Genomic DNA, 26,706 nt, shown 5'->3' on the forward strand with positions numbered 1-26,706 from the left:
AGGTGGTTGACAACGTTTCGTGGTGCATTTCATTAGTTCGGACTTCCACTGTCTAATATGATATAAATTGATTTGAAATTCCAGAAAGAATCTGTAAAAAATTGAAAAGATTAGCTGAAAAAAATTATATTAGGCAAAGAAACTGAAATTACATTGTGATAAAAGGCAAGCGATAACTAAAAAATCCAAAAAAAATTAAACTATCAACACAAGATGAAAATTAAAAAAAAATATTAACAAGAAATGAAAATTAAAAATAAAAAAACTCCAAGCCAAGTTAATTCACGTCGTTTCGATTCATAGTATCCACAATCGTCTTCGGGTAATAACTGACTATTTATAGGTCATTCGAGTGCTTTCACCTATCCTCTCTTTCCTCTTTCCGCTTCATCGGTTTTAGCGAGAGCTGACCGTTTGGCTGGAGTTGATCGTGTTTCGCTTGATTAGATCTATCCATATGTTACGTATCTCTATGCTAGCTTGGCTAAATGCGTTGTTGGACAACATATATGCATGTTTGGATTCATATGATGAGTCCAAACATGCTATGCTATTCCTGATTTGCTGGTTTCTCCTCACTGTGTGTTTCTTGTGCTCGGCAATGCGAACATCCAATGACCTTTTATTTTCACCAATGTATGATTATCTGCACTCGCAGGGTATGCAGTAAATGCAATTCTTGGAATCGCAGTCCGCATTTGGTGGCCAGGTTTTCTTGAGGCTGCTACGGATAGTTTTCCCAGATCTGAAGCAGGTTCTGATGTTAAATTCGGACCCAATTCTTTTTATCCTTTTCGATTATCCTCTAATTTGGGGAAGTACGAGTACTGGTTGTGGCGGCTTCTCTTCCTTGTGAGGCTCTTGCTGTCTTCTAGCTAAAGTCTTTCCTACTATCACTTTTGAGTAACCATTCCGTTGAAGGTCATTTTTGATGATGCCTAGTTCTTTTCCAAGACATTCCTTTGTATTACAGAGCCCGATAGCACGGTCTACTAGAGTCTTGATTCCTCTCTTAGTCGATTGATAATGGTTGGATTCCTGGTTCAGATACTGTCCCGTGTGAGTGAGGTTTCGGTATACAGATGTTTCCCATTTAGGTTCGGTTCTCTTCACCAATACTTCTTAGAATGGCAATTCGTTGTTGACTTCCCTCTCCATTGTGAAAGTGATGGATGAACTCACGTCGTTGATGTGCTTCAGGAAGGTGTCTAGTTCTGCATATCCATGGATCTATATTATGAAGGTATCCACGTATCTCAGCCAGACTCGGGACTTCTTGTGGGCTTCTTCAGTAGCCAAAGTTTCAAACCACTTCATATATATGTTGGCTATATCCGATGAAAGTGACAATCCCATTGGTAATCCCTCATCTTGCGTAAAAAATTCGTCCTTCAGTTGGAAGTAGCAGTTTCGTACACATCATCCTAGTAATTCCATGATTACTTGTATTGGTAAGTTTGTTCTATGTTTCAGGTCCCCATCTTCGGATAGCTTCCTCTGTATAAGTGTGCTTCTTCGACAGGAACGTTGGTGTAGAGGCTTTGCACGTCGAAACTGATCAGTTGATCCTGCTTTCTAACTTCTGCTTTCGATTTTTAACTAGTAGTTCGACAAAATGCTTTGAATTCTTCACAAAAGATATTGTTTTTCCTTGCAGTGGTTTAATTATTGGTAGTAAAGATCTGGACAAGTATTGAGAGGCTGAATCTCTGGAGCTAATGATCGGTTTCAGCAGAACATCATTCTTGTGGATTTTTGGTAGTCCATACAAACGAAGGGGCTTACTGTGGTGCGGTGTTAGCGATAATCTCTTTTTCCGAAAAATAGACTTGGTGTTTTTTCAAAGTCTGGTACAACTTCCTTTCAATTGATGCAGTAGGGTCCCTTACGACCTTCGTGTATTTTTCTTTCTGAAGCACCTCTTCGATCTTCTGAAGCCGCATATATGTTGCCCATTTAGCATTTAGCCAAGCTAGCATAGAGATACGCAATATACTGAAATCTCTAATCAAGCGGAACACGACCAACCCCAGCCAAACGGTCAGCTCCCGCTAAAACCGATAAAGCGAAGAGAGGAAAGAGGAGATAGGTGAAAGCGCTCGAATGACCTATAAAAAGTCAGATCTCGGAGGAATGAGTTCTGTTATCATCCAAAGATGATTGTGGATACTAACAATCGAAACGTCGTGCAGTAACTTGGCTGGAATCTTTTTAATTTTTAATGTTCATCTCTTGTTGATAATTTTTTTAATTTTCATCTTGTGTTGATAGTTATTTTTTTTTTTAATTTTTGGTTGTTGCTTGTATTTTATTTCATTGTAATTTCAGTTTTTTTGCTTCATATAATTGTAAGTTTTCAGATAATCTTCTTAATTTTTTATAGATTCTTTCAGGGATTTCAAATCAATTTATATCATATTAGACATTGGAAGTCCGAACTAATGAAAGAGAATCCGTGTTAATGCATCATTTGCGAGGGATGTAATGTAGGCCAAAATGTTGAAAGAGAGTAATGATACCTTTTTTGGTAGAATACTCCAGGAGTCTAGTAATATACTGCTGAATTCGGTTAATTTTTTTGCTTCGCAAATATTTGATTGTTTCGGAACAAACTGCTTTAGGCAGTCTTTAATATCGATATATTCTATTGGTGATTACGTGATTCTGAAAAATTATTATCGATTAATTGCTCATTTCTCAGTGCTCGCTACAAACTATTCATTGAATTTACAAGCCACATTGAAATATTTACACTTTGGTCATGTGGGAGTTTCGGGGAAAATATATATACACCAACACCAAATTTATATACATTATACACATTTTTATTTCATATAATATACACTATGTTTTAAAAACAGTAACTTGAGAATTATAAACTATCAGTATAAAAGACTGTGGAAGACTAGTCAATCTCAAATAACAACACTATGGTCAACTTCCAAAAAACAAAATAGATAACATCTATACAGAAATACTCTTTTGGATAGGATATGGAGTAAAATTAAATATATAAATGAGAGGTTTATGGTGTTGAATGGAAAATTTTGAATCAACTGAATAACAACTATGTGAAGCTTTTGAGCAACAGAGTTTCTAATACTGATTAGAAAAGTAAGAGTATATACTGAAAGCAAATTTTTGATATTGAAATAGACACTTATATACAGCCTCTTGGCCTTAATAGCACCAAGGTTTCGGTAACTAGATATAACAAAGTAGGTGTTATGAAAAACAGAAAAATGGTTAGTGAGGAGTATGGAGGTAGGAGCTTATACTTACCTTAAATAATTATGGCGAGATAAAGACCATTATTTACCGATAAATAATATAAATTACAAAAAAAACTAACAAAGAAGCTAACAATTTTTTGAATGGCAAGATCGAAAACTCCATTTTATGTAGTAGCAACCCAACAAAACTTTATCAAGGGAACTGTAGTCTTGGTCGCTCTTCAGGGAATACACAAATTAGTTGGTAATCTAACATCATAAAGGTACATTCAGCGCTTTTAATGATAAATAGTCTAACTTACTTTATTCAAATGGTCGAAAATTTTGAAAAGCACGAACGATTTCTACTTAGTAAAATTGGTAGTAGGTATTCATTTAGTATCTTTGACACACACAAATATACATTTCCATTCATTTCTACTGCGTCAGTGAACATAATTTAGTGAAGGTATCTGAATACTTGTATGTGACTTGTAGCTAGTAAAAATTGAATTCCAAGCATAACGTTCATTATGTTTGGAAATTATAAATGGATCAGTCGTGCTGCCAACTTAATTTAAACTTCCCCAAGAGACGGATCAAAGACTAAAACGGCGATATATAGAAACCCGGTACAAAATAGAATGTGTAGCCATCAGCCTGATGAGTCGATGACACCTTATGCTCTAGATTTAAAAAAATATAACAAGTAACATTTTTGAGCGTTCTTTGAGATTCTATTATAGCTCCAGGGTTTCTATGCATCTCAACAGTAATACTCTTGCACAATATACATTATTCAGAATGTATTTGATACACTGATACTTGTGTGAACCTATATCGTTATATCAGGCAAATGGTCTCCACAAGTTGGAAAACCTGGTGGAACTGGCGGCAGATCAGAGTGACTGCCGACTTGGAAGACTAGATTCATTCCTATGACTATATGGAACAAAAAGTGGCAATGGAACAGCCAAAAACCTGGGTTATCTGCTCTGAACCGCAGTACCACGTATCCATTATTTGGCACAGCTATGGTGTCTTTACCAGGAGGCAAGTTGAACTGTCTGTGAAGAAGACCTTGTCTGTCAAGATCGAGAGCGTGTTTGAGATTGATTTTTTTGACGTTTCTGTCCGGTGACCTACCAATACCTATTACATTGAATGAATATCCGTGAAGATGGAAAGGATGACTCAGATTTGGCTGTTGAACTGAAAAATAGAAATAAAACTTCATTGGATACAAAAACATCACTAATTCATATGTATAAATTCAGTGTGACACACACAAGATGAAGACACCCATGTATTTCAGTCATTTTTGAAAGCAGATATTTGATTTTAGAAGCAGGCAAAGATCTTCATGGGCCGCATTTTTTACAGTACTCAGACTGAATGACAGCTTTGAATCCAGCCTACTGCGGTCCCCCGAAAAGGACAAATTTTCGATATTTTGCTTCGCGTTGATGATCCCGAAATAAGTTATTTGAAAAATGTTTTTGGAAATCGATTATTACTCTACATAGCGGATTTCAACCTAAAATTCGAATTTCATACTCAAATCTTATTTTCAATAAATAGTTCTAAATAAAAAGCTACGGAAATAATGAATTCGATAGGAATGAGGAATAAGAATGAAATTCGTAGGAATAAGAATGAAAATCCCAATATTCATAATGAAAACATTTATTTCATTGATGTTGAACATTTCATCATTTTTGTAGCTTCTGATCCGAAACCATAAATTGAAAATAGGACTTGAATATGAACATTTGAAAAAAAATGAAACTTCGAATTCCGGATTGAATAAGATTATGAAAAACATGAAATAAAGCAAAAAGTTCCTTTTTCGTTTTTTGATATTATTGAGAATGAAGTCGTTAAGTAAAAAACAACATATAACATTTTCAGTTTTTTGCAAATATATCAGAAACGGTTCGTGATTTTGTCGATCTGAGAATGCCATTATCTTGTATTCCTTAAAAGACAACTTTCGAATGAACCGTTCTTGTACGACCTACCGATTCTGAGATAGCAATTGTGGTGTCAGCTAAAAAATGGTCTATATTTATATAGTACGTAGCATATGTGTGATTGATGACTTGTTCTTTATGGTACCTAATTCATGATGCCTTAAATGGAATGAATAAAAACACCTTTGTTTAAATACCACTGGTAGATTTTATTTATATTGATAGAGTGTGGCGAATACTCTGCAGTATATACAGGCCAAATCGGTAGGAATTTTGATATAAGACTGCGTGAACACGTCTGTTTGGACAAAAATTTGCAATGTACATCTTCAAGAATGAAACCACAAGATAAATGAAGATAACCTCAAAATCCTACACATTTGTAATAAAGGAAAAAAAATAATTTGTTGGAGGCCATGGAAATGAACAAATCAATAAAAAACCAGAAACATATACCCCTAAACGAGCAACTCGATTTATGTAGGTATCCTCTCTTGAATTTATGAGTTTAACAACCCCTAGAATTTCCAGGGTGGAATTTTAAGTTGGCACCCTAATTCGTCTAACTACCTGTCTCTCAAATACATGTCCTTGCAGCATACCTGAGAATTCTAATAAAACCGATATTTCAAAATTCAGATATCAGTTTTATATACTTGATAATGGGGTCAAACCCGAAACCGGTCGTATAAATAAAATCCACCAGTGGTATTTAGACAAAAGTGTTTTTATTCATTTCATTTAAGTACGTAGCATGCAGAAAGAATACTCTCATGAGATTTATTCCAATATTTCTACGGTGTTTAATGTCATCATCAGGGCTACTACGATTATAAAATAATTAACATGAAAAAACTACTCAATGTCCACAGGGTGGAATTCAAAAGGTGTATCACAACATGAATTAATTTTACACATACCATTTATGGAATCTTGGACAGTAAATACTATACTGAAATCTCAGTAGGTAAGTTATAAACATATTGTATAGATTCCATAACTGTTATATATAAATAAAATTCATTTGGTGTTCCACTTTTCGCAAACAACCTCATGGACAATGTAATTAGTATCCTCATTGATATAGATCCATGTTGATTATTTCATAACTGAAGTACCCCTGATTTTGACATAAAATATTGTCGAAATGTCAGCAGAACGGAAGTGTACTCTTATAACACAAGTTATTCCAATATTTCGATAAAACAAGAGATAGACAAAAAACAATTGACAATGACAGCTGTCATGGGATTCAGTTTGAAAAAGTGTGTTAGTTTGTCGATGATAAAACTATGGAACAAAAGAGAACTATTATGGTGCAAGTGTGATCAGAGACATCTGCTGTTCTTTATGTAACTCAATGAGAAAACCTAAAAATCAAATATGTTACTTAATTGACAAAACCCTCATTAGTCTTGAGGAAAACAAGTGAAGAGGCGTTGTCAAATGAAAGTAAAACCCTGGCATAGGGAGGTTGGAAATTTGTTCAAAAAGAAAATATTCAAAATGTTATGAATTATATTAATGAAAAACCAGAATTATTATTGGTTTGGAAATCATGTGATCACCTTGAAGAGGATGACAAATTTTATCGAAATATTGGAATAACTTGTGTTATAAGAGCACACTTCCGGTCTGCTGATCACCCAAAGATATCTTTCAAATTCATATATATATATATATATATATATATATATATATATATATATATATATATATATGTCATATATGTCATGTTTCCCTTATTTGCTGACTAGTCAGAAAATAAGGGAAACAATATTTGGGTATGCAGCATGCCAAAAGTTAGTGTACTCTTATAACACAGATTCCAAGCTTTCGATAATCTTCATTATCATCATCAGGGATGCTACAATAAGGGTAAAAGACAATCATATTTATAAAATAATAATTCAAAACAACTCACAGTGTATGTGAGGTTATATGGCAGATTGAATGAAATACGGATGTAACATATATGAAAAAAATTCACCATAGTAATTTTTCTGTTTTATATTTATATGTTTTATATTTATTTATATATATATATATATATATATATATATATATATATATATATATATATATATATATATATATATATAATGAAATGAATATGAATCCTATTGTTTCCGAAAATACGGCTAACAGACGGTCATATATATATATATATATATATATATATATATATATATATATATATATATATAGGATTCATATTCATTTCATTACTAAAAAAACTAAGTATTTGGTTTTCGAGTGATTTCCCCATAGTATTCAAAATCTATGAAAGCATATATAAAATCATTCTTCTAGAAATATTACACTCGAATTATAGTCGGCGATCAACCATAAGAGGTGGATTACTCTCGAAAAAGTTTGCCATAAACATATTCGTTCTCTTTAGTAGTGCTTCTGCAACCATGTGGTTAATATCTTGGCAGGGTAATGCTGTTAGGTAGATCAACAAGAGCACAGTGTTTTTTTAAAGATAGAGGCTTTTCAAGATATTTTTTGTACAAAAATTTCAATTATGTGATATGCAGATTTATGATAAATACAACGCAGTTCAGTTTTTAAACCTTACCTTCATCAACTAATACAACTTCAACAATCGCATTGAGTGGTATATCAACTTTGTGAGTGCACATGCAGTTTTGTCCACAATCAGCTGGTCTGTTATCTCCGTTGCAGAATTGTTCGGGGTTGATATCATCGTACTGAGAAATCAGTGGGGTTGGAGCCGACATGTATGAAATTTCATCTATCAGACTTATTACATGGTCTCCATTCGGCGCAACTATAAAAAACAATTTCATCAAATAATTTATGAAATACCAATCAGTGAAATTGATTTTCATTGGTGACACTTTTACTCACCTAAATGTCTGTTATAAGTGTTGGGGGCAAATAGATCCTCTGGAGTATAAACATGGAATCTGAACGGTAGGAAAATTTTAACATCTGGCCTCTCAGCTAAAATTCCTCTGTCTATTTCTTGTGCATTTTTCAACTGACTTACGCAAATAGCGTCTGGTCTGATTTCGTTACATCTTGCATCCAATGGGTTAAGAACCTGTTGATAGTTTAATTGAAATATCTATGTACACTGTACATTCAACAAAAACGTCCTGAGAATTGAAAGTTTTGATTTCTTTACAAAAATAACAATGGACCTAAAAAGCAGCTTGGCTCATTTATACATTTGAATTTGTTCCAACACCTTTTAAAATCTTAGCCATTTTCACTACCACTGCACAGTGAAGGAAAGCTTTCTATTCTAATTTCATTATTACAGGCATCGTGATAAACTATTTTTGATTCTTGCTATGGAAAAAAATTCTAGGAAAATGAACTGCGAATCTGATACTGAACTCGGGACTGATTGTGATTTTTCCTATAAATCTTAACAAGCCGTTGGAAATATATACATAGATCACTAGAGCTGTCAAACTCTTCAACTGTTATTTACATTCGCAAAATATTTTTATCTTCACCGTATAAACTTGATTGGGATTGCCTACTTACCACTCCTTGTGGTATACCATAGTCATATGTGGGTGGGGCGGTCGAAGGTTGATATGGACCTCTGGCATAACGCAGGATGGCCAACTGCTGAACTCTTCTCACACCACATTCTCCTAAACCTCTCAGTTGAATCCAGTAAGCTCCAACGGGTTGATTTGCATTTATAATGAAATCGTATCTTTCCCCTAAAATTGAGAATATAAGATTACAACCAGGGCCGTAGCGAAAAGAAATACCAGGGGGGAGGGAATCCGAATTTTCTCAACCCCACCAGCAAAATTTCCCAACTTTCGAAAAAATTGAAGCCGAGAGATTAGTTACTACTATAATATATTGATTTTCTTACTTAGCCATCCAAAGCTTGGCTGAATGCTTATGCCCGTTAGGGTATGCACAAACAAAAATGAATCAAGGTAATTATAAAAATAATAATGGAAATCATTCTACTTTGGACCAATGTCCTTGGTCTTCCACCATATCCACAATGTATGGGAATATTCAATACAAATGAAAGGAAACAGCACTTGGATAATATTGTGCTTATTGTTTTCTTCTATTATTTTTTCTATTTTGACGGCCCGAAATTTCACAACTTTTCCGAAAGTCGAAATAACAGCGAGAAGTTGGGAATTTTGTAAAATTGTCACTTCAAAATTTGTGGACTGTTCTCTTACTTGGGAGAAATGTAAACTTTTTTGAAGTTTTCAAACAACTCAGAATTTCAAAGTATGTGATCTCCAAGTTATGCATGTTGGGAAATCCCAACCTTCTACCGGTTCTTTCCCTTTTCTTATTACCTCTCCCTTTCTTTTCTCTCATTTTTATTTTTTTACTATTCTTTTTTTCTATATTCACGGCCCAAAATTTCCCAACTTTTTCCCAAGTCGAAAAAGCAGGGGGGGAGACTCTCCCCCCTCCCATGGCGACGACCCTGATTACAACCCATTTTCATATTTTTAAATTGTTCTGGCAGAATTCTATCTATTCTGGTGGTTGGAAAAAATGCTTGTTTTGGAAACCTTCCATATTACTGCAGTTATATCATTAATTAGTGGAATGTATTTCTTCCTTAAAGGTGTCATTTCAGATAGCATGATCATTTTTTGGGACAAATGAGGGACGACTTCGAATCATCCGTAGGATGTCGGTCGGTGGGTATCCCAATCGTGTCGCTGGGACCCAAGATGTCCTGAAAATGTAACCAGGATGAAACAAAGACTCTAAGGGATCAATTTTGCAAGTATTAGGATGTTCTGTACCTGTCAGAAAGAAGAAAACTCGGATTTTGTCAGATCATACCTGTAATCTTTCTATTATTACATATCGTAGGTATGCATATTACGTCTATACCAAAAGAGATAAATAGGGGACTGTTTTACTGATTCTCTCCGCTAATGTGAAGAGAAATGTGACAGTTTCGCATCTCTTTTCTTCCAGTGTAGTGTGTTGAATATTTTTTCTAGCACAGTATCAAAATGTTTAGGACTTTCGCGGCCAGGGTTTTCGGGTTTGAAGGCCGTCGATTTTTGCAATTTCTTCCTGACGTTTCGCTGGAACGAGTGACCAACTTCTTCAGAGGTCTATACATCTTGAGTAATCTCCGATGACTGGATATTACGGCTGCGTAAGACGTATTTATGTTGACTCAGGTAGTTTGGTGTGCTAATACTGGTACCTGGTCGTGGGTTAGGTAAATTGTCAATAAAATTCGTTGACCCTTTTTCTACTTGTCATCATGGTTTTTGCTATTTCTGAACTTCTTAGAATGGGATTCCATATTCGTTTGAGATTCACAGTTTCTTCTTTTCTGTTGAAATTATCTGTGTGTATGTGGATTTCAATCATCTACCGTACCAGTTGGCTATGATATCCCTGGTTAGCGGCAATGAGTTTCGTATTTTCAAACAGAATCCTGTGATTTCCTTCACTGAGTACGTGTTCCGCCACAGCCGACTTGTTCGTTTGATTTAGTCTGCAGTTTCTTTCATGCTCCTTCAACCTTGTTTGTTGTGGATTTTTTGCTTGTTCCGATGTATACCTTTCCACATGGTATGCGATACTCCCCTGCTGCTGATAGTGGGTCTCTTTTGTCTTTAGCCGACCTGAGACTTTTTGTATTTGTTTGATTGGTTTGAGAACCGTTTCAATGTTTCCCTAAGAGTTTTCCAATTCTGTCTATGGTAGATATGAACGTGAAATCATCTGAGTCCCCTCCCCGTTTTGAACCGTGAAACCATTCCGTTTCGTGGCCTTGTTGATCTCGGGTAAACTGTATCCATTCGATCTCAAGGTCACTTGGAGACGTTCCAATTCTTCCTCGAGATGCCCTGGTTCACATATTCTTCGGGCCTGTTCAGTTAGAGCAGTGATGACTCCTCTCTTTTGACTAAGATGGTGGTTCGGTGGTGCGTGCAGGTATTTATCTGTGTGTGTGGGTTTTTGGTACACTTTGTGGGTCAGTCTACTATCACAATGTTCGATGAGTACATTTAGGAATGCTATCCATTGATCCTGTTCAGTCTCCATGGTAAACAGTACAATATCTCTTGATCGTATGATTTTCACTGTTCAGAGGCACATAGATTCTTGACAGGCAAATGAAATCAAATCTATATCATTTATTTTAGTCTTGTACATCGTTTAGAATATTCTAAATCATCATTAAAATATTCAATCTCGTTTATTTGTCTGTTATTTATATAAAAATGTTATTTCAGCAGTAGGGTTCCAGTTTTCTCTCTAGAAAGGAAATAACGGAAAACCAAACTGTCTCAAATCGACAGTTATTTCGATTTAGTTTGATTGGAGTATCAAACGTCTAGTCAATAGTGAACGTTGAACACATCACGATAAAAGGAACAAAAAGGATGCAAAACTGGCATATGTAATAAAACCCTATTGTTAACAACTCGCAGACTACATCAAACTATGCTTCGTTTGAAATTGTCACGATTGTTTTAAATGTAAAACTCATTTCCCACGAAAGACTTGTGACATGTCTCCTGTTACAATGAAGAATTGTGATGTAATTGGACATCAGAAAAACATATCCTATAGAGAAGCTGAAAATATCATCGTTATGAAGTGAGAATCAGTAATTCAGAATGTCCTGCGGACATAGAAAGTTCTGTTATAATATCCTGAAGACATTTATGGCATTTGGGAATGAATGGATGCTGTTTCTGAGATATTATTAAGAATATGTGTCGTGTCTGACATCTGAGACATTAGTAGGAATATTTAACCCATACATATGACATTTTAGGGATGGGCAGTTCAAATGAGGTAGAGATATAAAAGAATGTAATATATGATTTTTTAGAAGCGATTTATGTGAAAATATTGAATGATATACATCAAAAAAAAATTTTTATTTTCAATAGATTAATTTTCTTTGAAAGTGTAGTACTGCATCGAACATTATTTAATTACCTACGGTTATAGTAGTTCCCTCAAAAATTTTTTCAAAAATGATAGGGTGAATGTCAGGAAGTTATATAGTGCAGTTGAACTGAATTGAAATTAACATTCAAACATTATTACTGTTTTCTTTTGAACGAATTTGAAAATAATTCATTGAATGAATGAGGAGAATTTTCTTTCAGAATCTTCCAGTGATTTTTCCAATGTAATATGGTTGTATCTTTACATTATACTAATATTATAACTGTGAAGGATATACAAATATTAGTATATTAAACAGATTTTCAACAGATGTATGTATGCATGTATGTTTGTCGCTCATTCACGCCTAAATGACTGAACCATACCTATATTAAATACTTAAAACGACAATTTTTATAAAAATTTAACAAATTCTAAATTGTGAATTGTAAAAAAAAGTATCCAATTCAATTGAATTTATGACTCAGTATTTTGCATCTCCTGGCTACCACATGAGAGCTAGATATATGCTTTGGCGGACTTTCATTTAGAACTACTTAAGATAAACAATCTTACGGTACATTATCTGCATTTATCTACAATAGTATACGCAGCGCACGCCAAAATAGCTCTAAGGGAGCAAGAATTTTTCCGCCTTACTTAATATTTATCCTTATATTGTGACTGAAATTACACAAATCCTTTGTAAATTGTAGCCTATATATTATTCTGATGTATATGCTGTATTTATGTTTCATCTAAATCCGTTCAGTTGTTTAGGCGTGAAAGAACCACAAATATACATACATACATATATCCATCCTCACAAACTTTCACATTTAAATTAGTATAGATAGATAGTATAGATTTTGGTGAATGTGATTCAGGTGAAAAGCTGAGGGTGGAAATATACTTTTCGATTATAACGAACTTTTTTCGTAGTATTAATTCACAATTGTTTCAGACATTGACATAAGATATACAAGAAATCACCAATGATAACTCACCGGAGAATGAAATGACGGTGTTGACTTTGACAGGATGTACAGGTTCTCCATCTGTTGCGATAAGAGTCAAATCATGACCTTGGAATGTTAATTGAGCCGGACATACCGAAGCGAATGAATTAATCATCCTGAATCTATATCTTTTACCCGGGGTAATTGTGAAAACTTCCAACGGTGTGTTGGTCATGAAACCAGTGTTGGGGTCTCTGAACTGACCTTTACCGTTTATAAGTAAACTCTCTGGATCTTGACCGGTATTCACCTGAAACAACAAAAAACTGTGTTATACACTGTATCAACTCCGGCGCCAGCAAATCGATCAGGTAACTGTTTTTCTGTTTCCTCTAATTTCTCCAAATTCCACTTTTTCCAAACTTCCAAGCAGGAAGAAGATTTTTTGATTTTTTCTGGGAATATTCACTTTCTACACTCGAAAAAAAAACGGACTATTAGTGTTGAAGAACTTTATACAAGTGCAGAAAGATCAAACTTCCAATTTATTTTTAGTTACTGCGAGAAATCAGCATATTTTTTGAGAAAAATATGTTGTACTTGTGATGCACTGTTTGGAACCTTTGGTATAGTAATGAATATTACTGGATTTTTTTTTCGAAACACCAAACCGTTATTTCAACACCTCAACACGTGTTTCGATCACCAAGTGACCATCTTCATGAGGAAGATTAAACTCTTGAAGAGATCAGTTGGTGATAGAAACACGTCGTGTCGAGGTGTTAAAATAACGGTTTGGTGTTGGGAAAAATAAAACTCCAGTGATATTTATTTTAAAAATATATTCCTTTCATGCAGCTACCTCAAACGGCTATCTCGGCTAGAAAACACGGACCAGGAAATATGACAATTTGAAGCGTTTGAGAGATGTAAAGAATATTAAAGAAAAACCAGAGTAGCGATACCAGTACCAGATATTGAAAAATGGAAGAGTGTGAGAAAAACGCTAGAATGTATAGTGGCAGATACACAGATTATATGGTTACTGGCTATCGCCCCAAGCAAGAAACTGGTGAAGCACACTGCAGGAGAAGCCAAGGCGTAAACCACACTGAAATGAGGTAGTGATTGTCAAATCCGCAGTAAGCTTATACGCAGATGTTCTGAAAGAAGTCAAAGAAGACATTGATTTAAATGGCAGCAAAGGAACAAACTTGGAAGTTATCAGAAGCGGAAGTTATCTGAAGGTATGTTCAAATACTTGAAATATGTATGTGAAGAATTCAAAAATAGGTTGGAGTGAATACTGAGAAACAGATGATTTTCCTCGAAAATGTAGAATGGCTTGAAAGTAGTAACACTTATTAAAGTATTATAATTGAATACTATCAAAACACAAAACATCTATTATTTACACTTCCATATATTGTGACTTTGTGAGGTTTTGGTTACTATAGGAATGTCAAAATTCATGGTATAATCAATGGTATACAGTATTAATTTTGAATATTGAATGCTTTGCAACCCACCGCTAATCGCCCAGGGTATCTTTCAATAGCAGTTTCGTGCATCCAATCACTCAGAAGTAAGACATGGGTGGTGAGATCAAAGTCATAGAGATTGCTGTTTGGATCTTTTGAAGGAGGTTGGCGAACGACAATGCTACCATAGATACCATCCATTTTCTGAAGACCAGTGTGAGCATGCCAAAAGTGAGTTCCTGCATTTCCTGCTTCCCATTGATATCTGAAAAGGAATATACAATTTCAACACGCAATTGAGAAGTGTTATGAGAGAAAAATAATTTTCATCATACAGCGTACAATAACATTGATATCTATTTACTGATTACAGGGAACATATACGTTGTAATTTTAGCAATATAGCTGTGTTAAAGAGTTTTTTTTATCAATGTCCTTAATAAGATCACGTTATAAAAGTAAAAAAAAATCTAATATACTAACAAGAAATAAATAATCGACGTATCGCTATATTTTTTCTATATGTATGTATATATTTTATTTCAAGAATCTTTTCATGTTGATTTCTTTTCCCTTAACACGTTATTTATTTTAATTAGGAAATGTTCAAGGGCCAAACTATTTTACGTAAATTTTCATTCAGTTTAGATAAAATAATGCTTGGACATAGTCGCTATAGCTGAATAAGTAAAATAATGGTGAATAGTGTGCCTTTGCCACTATCAATGTCTATTATTTTGTTTATGGTTGTCACAATGACATTTCGAGTAATTTATGTCTTGATTCTGTAGTTTTCTTAGTGGGATGCTGCATTTGAGCGAATTAGTTTGTGTTAAAATTGTTACTTTAGTCAATGAGGGATACAGAAAAGAAGATATTGCGCGGAGATTGCATATCTATCAATCGACTGTATCTCGTATTGTGAAGCGATACAAGGAAACTGGGGAGTACAAAAGGTGGCCTAGTCAAGGACGTAAGAGATGTACAACGCCAGGAGATGGACGTGGATAAGTATAAAGAAGATCTGGAGAACTTTTCGCAGAATGGAATCTTGTACATAACGTTAGCTTTGGTGGTGGTTCCATTATGTTGTGGGGTGGCATTAGTTGGGACAGTCGCACCGAGCTTATAGAGATGAATCCAAGAATGAATGCTGACTGGTACATATGCAACATCCTTGAAGAACATATTTTACCTTACGGCGGCTTCAATGGTTACGACAAATTAGTGCTAATGCATGGTATGCTCGTGTACATGCTGCAAAAAAAGTGATGGACTTGAGACAGTGGAGAGGCCACCAAACAGTCCTGACGTAAGTTTCATAGAACATATTTGGGATATCCTTAAAAGATATATGCGAGCACGAAATCCAGCTCCTCACTCAATTGCAGAATTGAAAATTGCTGCACAGGAAGAATGAAATCAAATTCCACAAGAAACCATCAAAGACCTTTTGTGTTGTATGCCCAAGAGGATGCAGGCTATCGTTAGAGCTAGGGGAGAAAACACAGTACTGAACTGTTATGATGTTGCCTCAAAGAACTTTCATTTTGTCGTCATTGTTGCTTGTTCTGATTAAATATTATTACCAAAACTAGTCTATTCCATTACTTCTTCTACATGCGTGTTTCAATACCTGGATATTTGACAATCAATATAAGTTAAATATTTCAGCATATACCATTTAGTAATGAAAACTGCATAAGGATTCAGACAAATAGAAATAAACATGAAAGCAAGGCTTAAAATAGAATATGCAATATTTTTGTCTATGAGTGTATAATCAGTTAGGAAATGTATTCCGTTTTGAAAATCATAATTGACATTCCTCTACAAATTAACAGAAAAAAACTATTGGTAATTTCATTGTTTAATGACTAAACAATTTTTAATAAATAAATTCCCAACCACTATATATATTTTCTCTTGAACTGTCAAAAATTACAAAAACAGTTATTTATTCTGAACTTTCAAAAAGTATTTTTTTGAATTCCTAATCGTATAGTTTTGAAAATTACGTGCTACAAAAATTCCCTACTCGATTTGTAAAGTGAAAAATTATTATAACTTTGAAACTATCAAAGATATGAAAATAAAAATTGAATACATTTTTAAACAAAATTAATAGACCTTCCGAATGAGGTTGAAATACAGTCGCATAGGTTCCTAGGCAGGTTGACATCTTTGTCCTGGGTCTGCAACTGTAAAGGGGGTTTCAGTCAACTGTAGTTTGAATTTGAATTATCTTTACAGTAGACTTCAAATTTCCAAACTCCTAATAATATTGGAAAAAAAAACATTAATAAATTTTAATGTTTTCAGCTCCATACAATGATTAAGATTCTGTTAGAAACTTATAGAACACAGCCAGTGTCTTTGGAACCTTATTGTGTACTTTCCAATGCTCGAAGAGCTTGCGTAATATTAGGTAAACTATGTATGTTCAGGTGTCGGATTTAACTTTTTTCCAAAAAGCAAAACTGTCTGTATTTCAGAAAAATATTTTCGGTTCACCCAATAATAGAAAAATGTGTTTTACAATTCACAAAACCACCAACATTGTTGCAATTTTTCAACCAACATGATACGTTAAATTGCATTTTAATATTGAACAATCAGAAAGCAATATCAGGAATTTCCAATACCAGTCTTTTACGATATTTTGTGTATATCTTCATCTCATTTCCATATTTCTTGGGAGAAAGTACCGTTCCTCTATTTTTTCTAAAAACTTTTCTATTTCAGTATTAACTGTAGACAATTAACAGGCCACATCATTTTCATCATTTATAGATTATGCGCGCTTCATGAACCGAGTTGGCATCATTAGAAGATGAACTATACTGACGTCGAGAATAATGTTGCAGTTCGGGTTACTTTGAGTCAGCAGCACCTTTGTAACGGCAAATGTATACTATTGGGTTCAAACGTTAACACATTTATTGAGATATTTTGATTCTTGATAAAGGCAATCTCGCAGCAAATGATACCCTTGAATTTTTCTTGATTGAATTAAAATAACTGAGCTGTTTGGAATATCACATTAAAATCTGTTCTGTTTAAAATCTGTTTTTTCTGTTAATCACCTGTCGCCCCCATACGAACGACCACTCTCAGAAGTTGAGAAATTTGTGCGAGCTAAGGACTAACGAGGTGTTACCTTTTAACGTGTGATTCCTAACACCCCCGTCTGTCTCTAATTGGCATGCAAGGGAAAATCCAGTTGAAAAAAAAATCATAAAATAATTTTTGTGAACTCTGTGGTTTTGCTATAACCGAATTTAAACTGCCACTCTTAACTGAACAGAACACTTTCTTCTCATTATTGATATTTTCAATATGAAATACAGCCCATGTTGCTTGCTGATGAAATTTAAATAATCTTTTGAAACGGTTAAAAGATGTTTAAGCTTATCCACCAAAAACAGCCAAACACATCTTTCATGTCATAAAATCCGTTTAGAATTACTTACTTAAAAAATCAGAATAATGTGTAATATGTGTATCAATCGAACAATCCGTGAGAAATTGCATCGAATACGTTCTAAAAAAAGCAGAAAAGAACAATAGCGGAAAGTTCGTCTAATGGATAAATGACGCTTTCTTCTCATTTTTAATAATCATCCAGAGCAAAAGCCAAAAAATTAACTTTTTAAACAGTTTTTGGATACTCTGGTTAACATAGCCATTTCTGTTGCAAAGTTGTTGATTTTTTTGAATATGAAATACAGCCAATGTTGTTTACTGATGAAAGTGAAATAATCTTATTAAGTGGTTAAAAAATGTTTAAGCTTATCTATCAAAAACAGTCAAACACATCTTCCATTTCATAATATTTGTTTGAATAAACTTACTTAGAAAATCAAAATAATGTGAAATATGGGTATCAATCAAACAATCCGTGAGAAATTGCATCGAATACGTTCTAAAAAAAGCAGAAAAGAACAATAGCGAAAAGTTCGTCTAATGGATAAATAACGCTTTCTTCTCATTTATAATAATCATCCATTGCAAAAGCCAAAAAATTAACTTTTATAGACAGTTTTTTGATACTCTGGTTTATATTGCAATTTCTGTTGCAACGTTGTTGCTTGCTGATGAAAGTGAACTAATCTATTGAAGCGGTTAAAAATGTTTAAGCTTATCCACCACAAACAGTCAAACACATCTTTCATTTCATAATATTCTTTTAGATTTACTTACTCAAAAAATCAGAATAATGTGTAATATGTGATCAATCGAACAATCCGTCAGAAATTGCATCGAATACTTTCTAAGAAAAGCGGAAAGTAGCGGAAAGCTCGTCTAATGGATAAATAATTATCTGTTTTTGGAAAAAACCGCAGATTATTCACAAATTATCAAAGTGATTAAGTGATTAAACAAATACTGTTACTGCTTGTTTTCCCAGAACAAATTTATGAGTTTATGACGAATTCCACCTTTTTATTATTGTGAACCCATTCTTGAACATTTGACTTCAAGTGTTTCCTGAAAAATAGTTGAATCCAATTCTATTATTCGAAAACTATGAAATATTTATGAAAAAGTAACAAATTGTAAGGATATATAAGTTGGAAGGCTAATAATATGTTATGTTATATATGTTCAAAATATGGTTCTTTCGTTAACCAGCCGTCGCACCCCTACGAACGACAACCCTCAGAAGTCTGAACTTGTGCGAGCTAAGGACTAACAAGATCTTACTTTCTTACGTGTGATTCCTAACACGAAACTAATCATGATTCAATCATATTCTCACATTCATGTTAATTTTTTATGATCTTTGATAAGAAATTATGAAGTGCGGTTGAAAAAAGCCTTCCTTCCTCTTTACAACTTTTAATCAAGTTGAGATATCAGTATTTTGTCGGGCAAAATTCAGGAAACAAGACATTATTTTTAGTTGCATCATTTGCCACCAAGAGAGTGCTAACAACTTTTCTTCAAATGGGATGGGAAATTTATCCAATATTATTTTACTTTTGTTAATCGGGTAAACTGTTCCTGAGTAATTAGCAGTTTCATATTAGTTTTTAGAAATTGGAAACAAAAGATAGGTAGAGATGGAACACTGAAAAACTAGTTGATCTGAAATAAAAAGTAACTATAACACCAACATCAGCAATACATTTGAGGTTTCGTCGAATGAGTTCGTCGAATGAGTCACGACCAATGGAATTTTCTTTCGAAAAAATAAAAAATAGAAAGTCCAACGTCCAGAGCGTAAATCGATGGGTCTAATATATTGCAATAGCTGGGACTGTCGCGGTTAGTCAACTTCATCCACAAGTCAATAAAAATATTCTCAGACAGTCAAGCGGCTCCTACCCAGCAACGTCTAAATTAGTAGCAAATTGCCAAAACCGACTTTCCTTGATAGGAATACTCAACAGATTGTCTCTGGTCTGGATTCCTGGCCATACTGGCCTGGAAGGCAACGAGGCTGTTGACTCCCTTGCAAAGAAGGGTGCTGCAAGCAGCTTCATCGGACCAGAACCTGTCATTGGCATCGCTTTAGACTTTGCCAAACAAACATTGAACACCTGGATAGTAAGAAGATGTATGGACTTGTGGCAGAATCTTCAAGGATAGACTCACTCCAAGGCGTTTATTCACCCTTTGAAGCTTGATACCAAACAGTTGTTGGACTACAGTAGGGAACTACGATGTCTAACAGGCCTTCTCACAGATAACTGTCATTTGAATCAATGCAGAGACTTGGACTGTCAGGAGACAGTGTGGGTCGCCTCTATTTAGAGAATGATGAAACAGCAGAGAACATTTTATGTGTCTGCGCGAATCAAGTTTTTAGAGTTCGGCAGAGCCATACTCTTACCATCTGACCTGAAAGACCACTCATCATACAAACTAATCGGCTTCGATAAGAAGCTGGTTTAATTGGTCGAGTGTGAACATATGCGAGCCACAATAAACCCTATCGGGTTGCGGTGGAGTGTCGAATAGACCCACTCACTTCGGACCTAACCTAACCTAACCAGAATAACTCAGAAGAATGAGGAGTTTTCAAGAAGCTAGATGAAATAGAGCTTTCTCATGAGTGCCACCACCAATTTGTCAGAGAACTTAAACCTCAAGTATTTATAAGTCTGAGAACTTCAATTTTCGATTAACGATATTTGAGACAATATACCAATTTGCGAAAACAAAACCTTGAATCATCTATAACAGCAATATTCGAAAAGAAGGAAAAATCGTTTGAATTATACTGAAAGAAACTATTCAATAATATATTGCAATCCCTGTTACCCCACTCCTCTGTATCAGACTTCAAATTTGAAACGATTTTGAAAAACAAATTAGTTCCAAATGTAAACTCATATCTAAATATGTTTTGTGAAATAATTTCGCCTCTTACCTGAAAGTATTACCCTCTTGTATGGGACATTGAGTGACAAATGGTACACCATCGTAATACTGAGTGCCTTTCTGCCACACTCCGTGCCAGTGAATTGTAACTTCCTGTCCAGGCATATGATTTTCAACATCGATCACCACTTTGTCTCCTTCACACACTTGAATACTAGGTCCTGGTACCATACGGTTAGTTGCAAGAATGCCTCGTTCCACTCCATCAGCTAGAACACATTGGCAACTTGACCATACTGTGTTTGTTGCATTCGGTGTACACACTTGACAGGCACTGAAACAAAATACAAATTTTTCAATCAACCGGATAGATGGATAAGGAAGTTTTCAAAATAATTTGTATAAGTTGAAACAAACTGCTAGATGATTTTAGGTGCCTCGAATCAAGTATGGATGTGGGCATAATATTTTGAAACAACAAGATGACTAAGTAATATGTTTCATCAAATAGCAGAGATTCCTGAAATGTTGCGAATTCTTTAGATTTGTTGTTCACAATGAAGGCTTTGAAAGGCTTCAACATCTTGAGCGATTATCAACCTATCGTATGTCACCCATATTTGGAATACCGCAATCGAGGAACATGGAGAGTCAAGAACTGTTGCGCTTGATATTTGTAAGGCCTTTGACCCTACTTGGCATGACGGTTTGCTGGTTGAACTTCGATGCTATGACTTGTAGGATCATTTTTGTGTATGGCTCTCCAGATTCTTGGAAGAACGTTTCCTGCAAGTGACCGTCGATGGATGTCTCTCCAATACTTTTACCATCAACGCTGGTGTTCCCCAGAGATCCATATTGTGTCCAACTCTCTTTTTATTTTATATCAAAGCTTTATTGGAAGACACTAAGAATTCAATATATTGCTTTGCTGACAACAGCATACTTGTCTCGTGATTTCATTTGGACTCCTGGATATCAGCTGCGGATGCACATCTTCACTGGCAGTAGGAGGTTGGGATATGCAATGGAGATCTAGAGGTGATTTCTAATTGGGGTGAAAATAAACAGGTTCAATTCAATGCCACGAAAATTCAGCCATCGGTTTTCTCCAAAACGATGAATGACTTCGAACCAGAGATATTTATCTGTCTGTCAGGATAGACAATTCCACTTTCTGCTTTCATAAGCTTGTTGTGGGTTAAAATGGACGCCAATATGTCTTGACACAATAAGGTCGCTGAAATTGACTAGGCTGCTTCTCAAAAGCTTGGAACACTGTTCTGAACCAGAAAACTATACACACCTCAGCATTTTTTGATGCTTTATAAAACTCAGATCAGACTTTTTGTGGAGCATTGTTCTCATGCCCCTAAGCATACCCTGAAGCTACTGGATTCCATTCAGAAAAGAGCCATCCGCCCGATTGAAGACGCGAACATCACTTGCAACCTTGATAGTCTGGAACATCGAAAAAATATTGGAGATTTGTCTCTCTTTTTTAGATACTTCCACGGAAAGTGTTCAGCGACTTGATTCCACCAAGCACGGTACATATCAGAAATACGTGACGGACTGTGGCTGCTCATCGTTTGGAGGTTCAACTCGGTACAACTCGAAGTCACTGTTTGAGAACTCTTTCATTTGGAGATCTTGGTTTATGTGTAATAAACTTCCTGAGAGCGTTCATAGAGCGCCTTAAGAGTTTTCCTGTAGTGCTTATATTTTTTCCTTGAAAAATAATATAAAAGACAAAAAATTATTTGTAGGTTCTTGTAGAATCCGTCCCCAAGAAACAACTGTTTATGAGTGAATAGAATTAGCATTTTTCTTGCATGAAAAAGCTCTCATTTCGGAGGTTTGTGAAAAAAGGTAATGGAGTTCATTTGAAGAACTATTGTCGATGGGAAAAACTGTCAATTATGGACTTTGTGGGACAATGATGTTTGTGCACATAGTGTTGAACTATTTTTCAGATAACAATTGATATTCATTATTATTCAAAAGCATATTAGATCAACCAGAATAGTTTAACAAGTCCAATACAGTAGATTAGATTGGATTGTCGGGAAGATAGCTCATAGCCTGAAACACTGCGACTTGTACAGATCTATTGTGATGCTCCTTGATTGTTAGAGTTCATTGTCTAGCTTGATCTCTTTGACCCCTTCATATAGCTGGCAGCCTCTGGTTTTTCTTCCCCGCATCTTGCGTGTCTCAGTCTTGCTATCGTATCCCATTCACAGAGCACATGCAGTGCGGTTTCTTCCTTTTCGTGAATTTGACCGATGGTTTCTTTATGAACTCTTCCGCCTGCCTCATATCGGGGAGCTTATTTCACCACTTCATCAATTTGGCTTGCATCCATGAGTTTATGGATGTTTTTATACGTGCTCTTTTTACGTGCTTTCGCTACCCCGCAGAAGTGTTCTGGGACAACGAGCTAGAACATCGTCCTCCCCATTGTCTTCTTGTGACCCTCATGTCAGAATACCCAAGCAAAAGTGACCCTATTTTGGAAACTTAGCTCCTTAGTGCGCTCAGACAGCTTGTCACCAGTCTTGAAATGACTTGAAATGAGCTGAGCGCTCTAATTGCCGCCTGGTTGTCGGAGAAAATGGCATAGTTTTCATTTGTGACCTTCTGCCTGTTTATTTCCCCCATACAGTGTTCAATGGCCGCTGTTGCATTATGTTGCAGTTGCATTATGTCCGAGGCTGAGTGCAATTTTCGTCTTCGCTCTGCCGCCATATGTACCGGCTCCCTCTTCTTCTTGGGTCTTTGAGCCATCTGTATACCAAGTTTCTTCCGCTTTTACTGGTGGGCCGTTTTGCCAGACCTTTCTATTTGGTATGATGATTTTGAAATCTTTTTGAAAGTTGTACTGCGGAACTGTGTTATCCACGGGCATTCCTAGTATTGGATCTGCCAATGAAGTAACAATAAATTGTGTCGAAACAAACTTTCTGTTTAAGGTGAGAAGCGTCATCATGTAAAATAGGTGACCGTGGGAGACAGAAAGTCAATAAAGTTAAAAAAATGTTACCGATTCTATGTGCAATGCAAAAAATTCGAACTAGTTCCGAAGAAATTCGAAAAAATCCGAAATTCACCATTTTTGTTTCAGTATGTTTATTAACGTTTTTCAGGGATATATCGAAAAACAGAATAATTTCTCTTCGTCACTTTTTGAGCTGTACAAAAAGTTTTATGCAACATAGAGAGTATATCTCCCACTTGAATAAGACCGTCTCATGTAGAAGCGAATCTGAAAGTGTGTAAGCTGAATATGTTCGTTGAATCGTTTTAGGAAAACGAGAGAATAACACAGTGCTAACGATTCATTGGTTCCCTCATCCTTCACTATTACTAATCTTTTTTCAATATTTTCGTGATATCTTGACGCACTAACGAAATGAAGCACGCAGATAGTCACCTATTCAGTATAGCGGAGCAGTGTGGCAGGTGAAACCGGTCCGACTGAAACGCATTCGTTTCTACCGCAACGGCAAAAACGCCTAGTGTGACATAAGCCTCATTATTCTGTGGAGAATAACAAAAATCATTTTGATCACTGTGAAACGAGGTACCAATCGTCAAAATTGCTCACTGAAAAACTTTTTTTTTATATACGAGGGTGATTAGGTTAGGTTACGTTTTATATACGAGGGCGATCTGAAAAGTTTCCGACCTAACAGGGTTTTTTTTTATTTTTCAACATAGTCTCCTTTTAACTCTACTACACACTTCTTCCAGAGATGCTCCCATCTCTGTAACTCGTTCAAATAGTACTCGACGTATTTCTCTGCAGAATAATTGTTCACGAAGGTGATTGCCTCTTCATTTGACAAAAATGTCTGTCCTGAGAGCGCAATTCTCAGATGAGGAAACAAAACAAAGTCGCTTGGGGCTAGATCTGGTGGGTGAGGGGGATGGTCAAACAGTGCTGCTATTTTCATGTTGAGGTCGGAAACTTTTCAGAAAACAGACTTCTAATTGATTATTGAGGACTTTTGATAATAATCCACCCGAAATTGAATATCAACATACCCATCTTTTCAAGATACTTTCCAAATTGTACACAGGAGGAGATGACAATTCAACTTTGAAAATTAGGGTTGATCTGAGACCCTGTCTAGTTTCAAACTTGATTCATGATATAAACAATGAGAGTGATTCAATAAATTTTGTAATTTTAGTAATTTTCAATGAATAATGAGAGCATCTCAAAAATTATCTCAGAGCCAGAATCTACAAAGTTGTTGAAGTTGAAACACGATCGAATATTTCAGTCTAATTCTAGATAATGAATTTCGTGTGAGTATCTCAACCAAACCATTCTTGAACTGATTCTCGACTACCAAATTTACTTAATTATGATCCGTTATAGCAGATAATATTTCATGTCTGACTAATGAATGTAAATTAAGTCATCGAGATGAGGATAACCAGATATGACTAAAAATGAATAATTTATGAGCACGTTTCAGTTCTTCACCTTGCTTTATAGGAAGTTAGCGGTATTCTGAAACATATGTCACATTACATCTGCAAAGCAATTGAAAATGTTAATAGGAGGGGCGTTGACTTTCGAAATAACTGCATTAAATCTTTATGAACGAGGAGAGGCAAACTGAAACAGTTTGTTTGAAAACGAAACTGTAGGGTATTTCCTACAACTACTTAGTTTAGAAACATTTTATTTATTCATTGATTTTTATTTTGTGTTATATATTTTTTTTAGGGAATTACCTTTTATAACTGCATTATCGAGCAGTCGTCCAAAGTATCCATCTGCATGGGTTTTTACGGTAATTCTTTTATTTTAATTTTTACTTATCATTTTCTCATCGCATATCATTGAAATACTCCCTTCTTTCTAAACGAAAGTTTATTGGCAAAAAGCATATGAATATTTAGAATGAGACCACTGTTTCGAGTGGGTACTCATCGTTAAAATTTTTATGGATTGAGACAAAGAATTCGGGCCCAAGTGGTTGATCCTTCATGACTATATTTATGATCCCGACCATTGTCAGTGAAGATTTTCCGAAAGTTACTTCGGACACATTTCTTAGTCGATGCATTCATTCTGTTCTGGGATCTCGGCCGGAAACTATTTTTTATTCTAGGGTTTCCGCCGAGAAATAAGCCCGATCTAGAGTCACCTCGCTGATCGAGAAAAGACTTAGCGTTAGTTCCTCGACGTTACCCTGTAATTTTCAGTTTTGTGTTATGTTTATCGTTGTTTTTTTTTGTTAATAAATTTTGTTGAAGATTAACGGTGTGTTTGTCTAAATAATAATTCACCTATCACCAGTCCCAATAAAACTTTCGAACAAATAATAATATAATAATGATAATAACGTTTATTGTGCAAAAACGAGTTTTATACACAAAGGGAAAAGGGTTAGCCAGAGGCTATCTTCCACCATAATTAAGAAAAAAAAGCATACAGTAAGATTATAAGAAACAGTTATAATAGACACAAAAATAATATGAAAAAAAAACTATTATGCAGATAATATAAAAGATTACAATCGTTTTTGAACATCTAAGAAATGAATTTTTGAAGATTTTTTGAATTGATATATAGACAAATAAATATACGGTAATAAATTATTTAGATACTTCGGTCCAAAGTAAGAAAAACATCCCTCAAATTTGGAGGTACCATGATATGGAATGGTAAATGTATCTTTTCTTAAATTGATAAAATGATTATCAGATCGCTTAATAATTAATCTGAACAAGCAATTAGGAGTTTTGCTTCTCAATAGTTTATATAAGAATACAGATATGAGATAACGAATTCTGAACTCAATATTCAGCTGACCTAATT

General features: G+C 35.0%; 1 protein-coding gene and 1 long non-coding RNA gene across 2 annotated transcripts in view; one reads left to right on the forward strand and one right to left on the reverse strand.

Annotated features, from left to right (window-relative positions):
• Positions 1-2,803: 2,803 nt before the first annotated feature.
• stw (laccase) overlaps positions 2,804-26,706 on the reverse strand; it is a 129,843-nt gene continuing 105,940 nt past the window's right edge. The window contains exons 3-9 of the mRNA XM_074180130.1: positions 20,914-21,198; positions 14,583-14,799; positions 13,102-13,363; positions 8,711-8,895; positions 8,063-8,258; positions 7,770-7,982; positions 2,804-4,424 (exon numbers count right to left, since the gene is read on the reverse strand). Coding sequence (XP_074036231.1) covers positions 4,048-4,424; positions 7,770-7,982; positions 8,063-8,258; positions 8,711-8,895; positions 13,102-13,363; positions 14,583-14,799; positions 20,914-21,198 — 1,735 coding nt within the window. The 3' untranslated portion in view covers positions 2,804-4,047. The remainder of the gene's footprint in view (positions 4,425-7,769; positions 7,983-8,062; positions 8,259-8,710; positions 8,896-13,101; positions 13,364-14,582; positions 14,800-20,913; positions 21,199-26,706) is intronic.
• On the forward strand, positions 13,288-14,727 carry LOC141484772 (uncharacterized). The gene is made up of 2 exons (XR_012466791.1): positions 13,288-13,424; positions 13,912-14,727. It is a non-coding gene; the product is annotated as an uncharacterized lncRNA (long non-coding RNA).

Source organism: Leptinotarsa decemlineata, unplaced genomic scaffold (assembly GCF_025532065.1).
Source record: "Leptinotarsa decemlineata unplaced genomic scaffold, Ldec_3_MD MMD2_tig00026294_RagTag_RagTag, whole genome shotgun sequence".
Classification (NCBI taxonomy): Eukaryota; Metazoa; Arthropoda; class Insecta; order Coleoptera; family Chrysomelidae; genus Leptinotarsa; species Leptinotarsa decemlineata.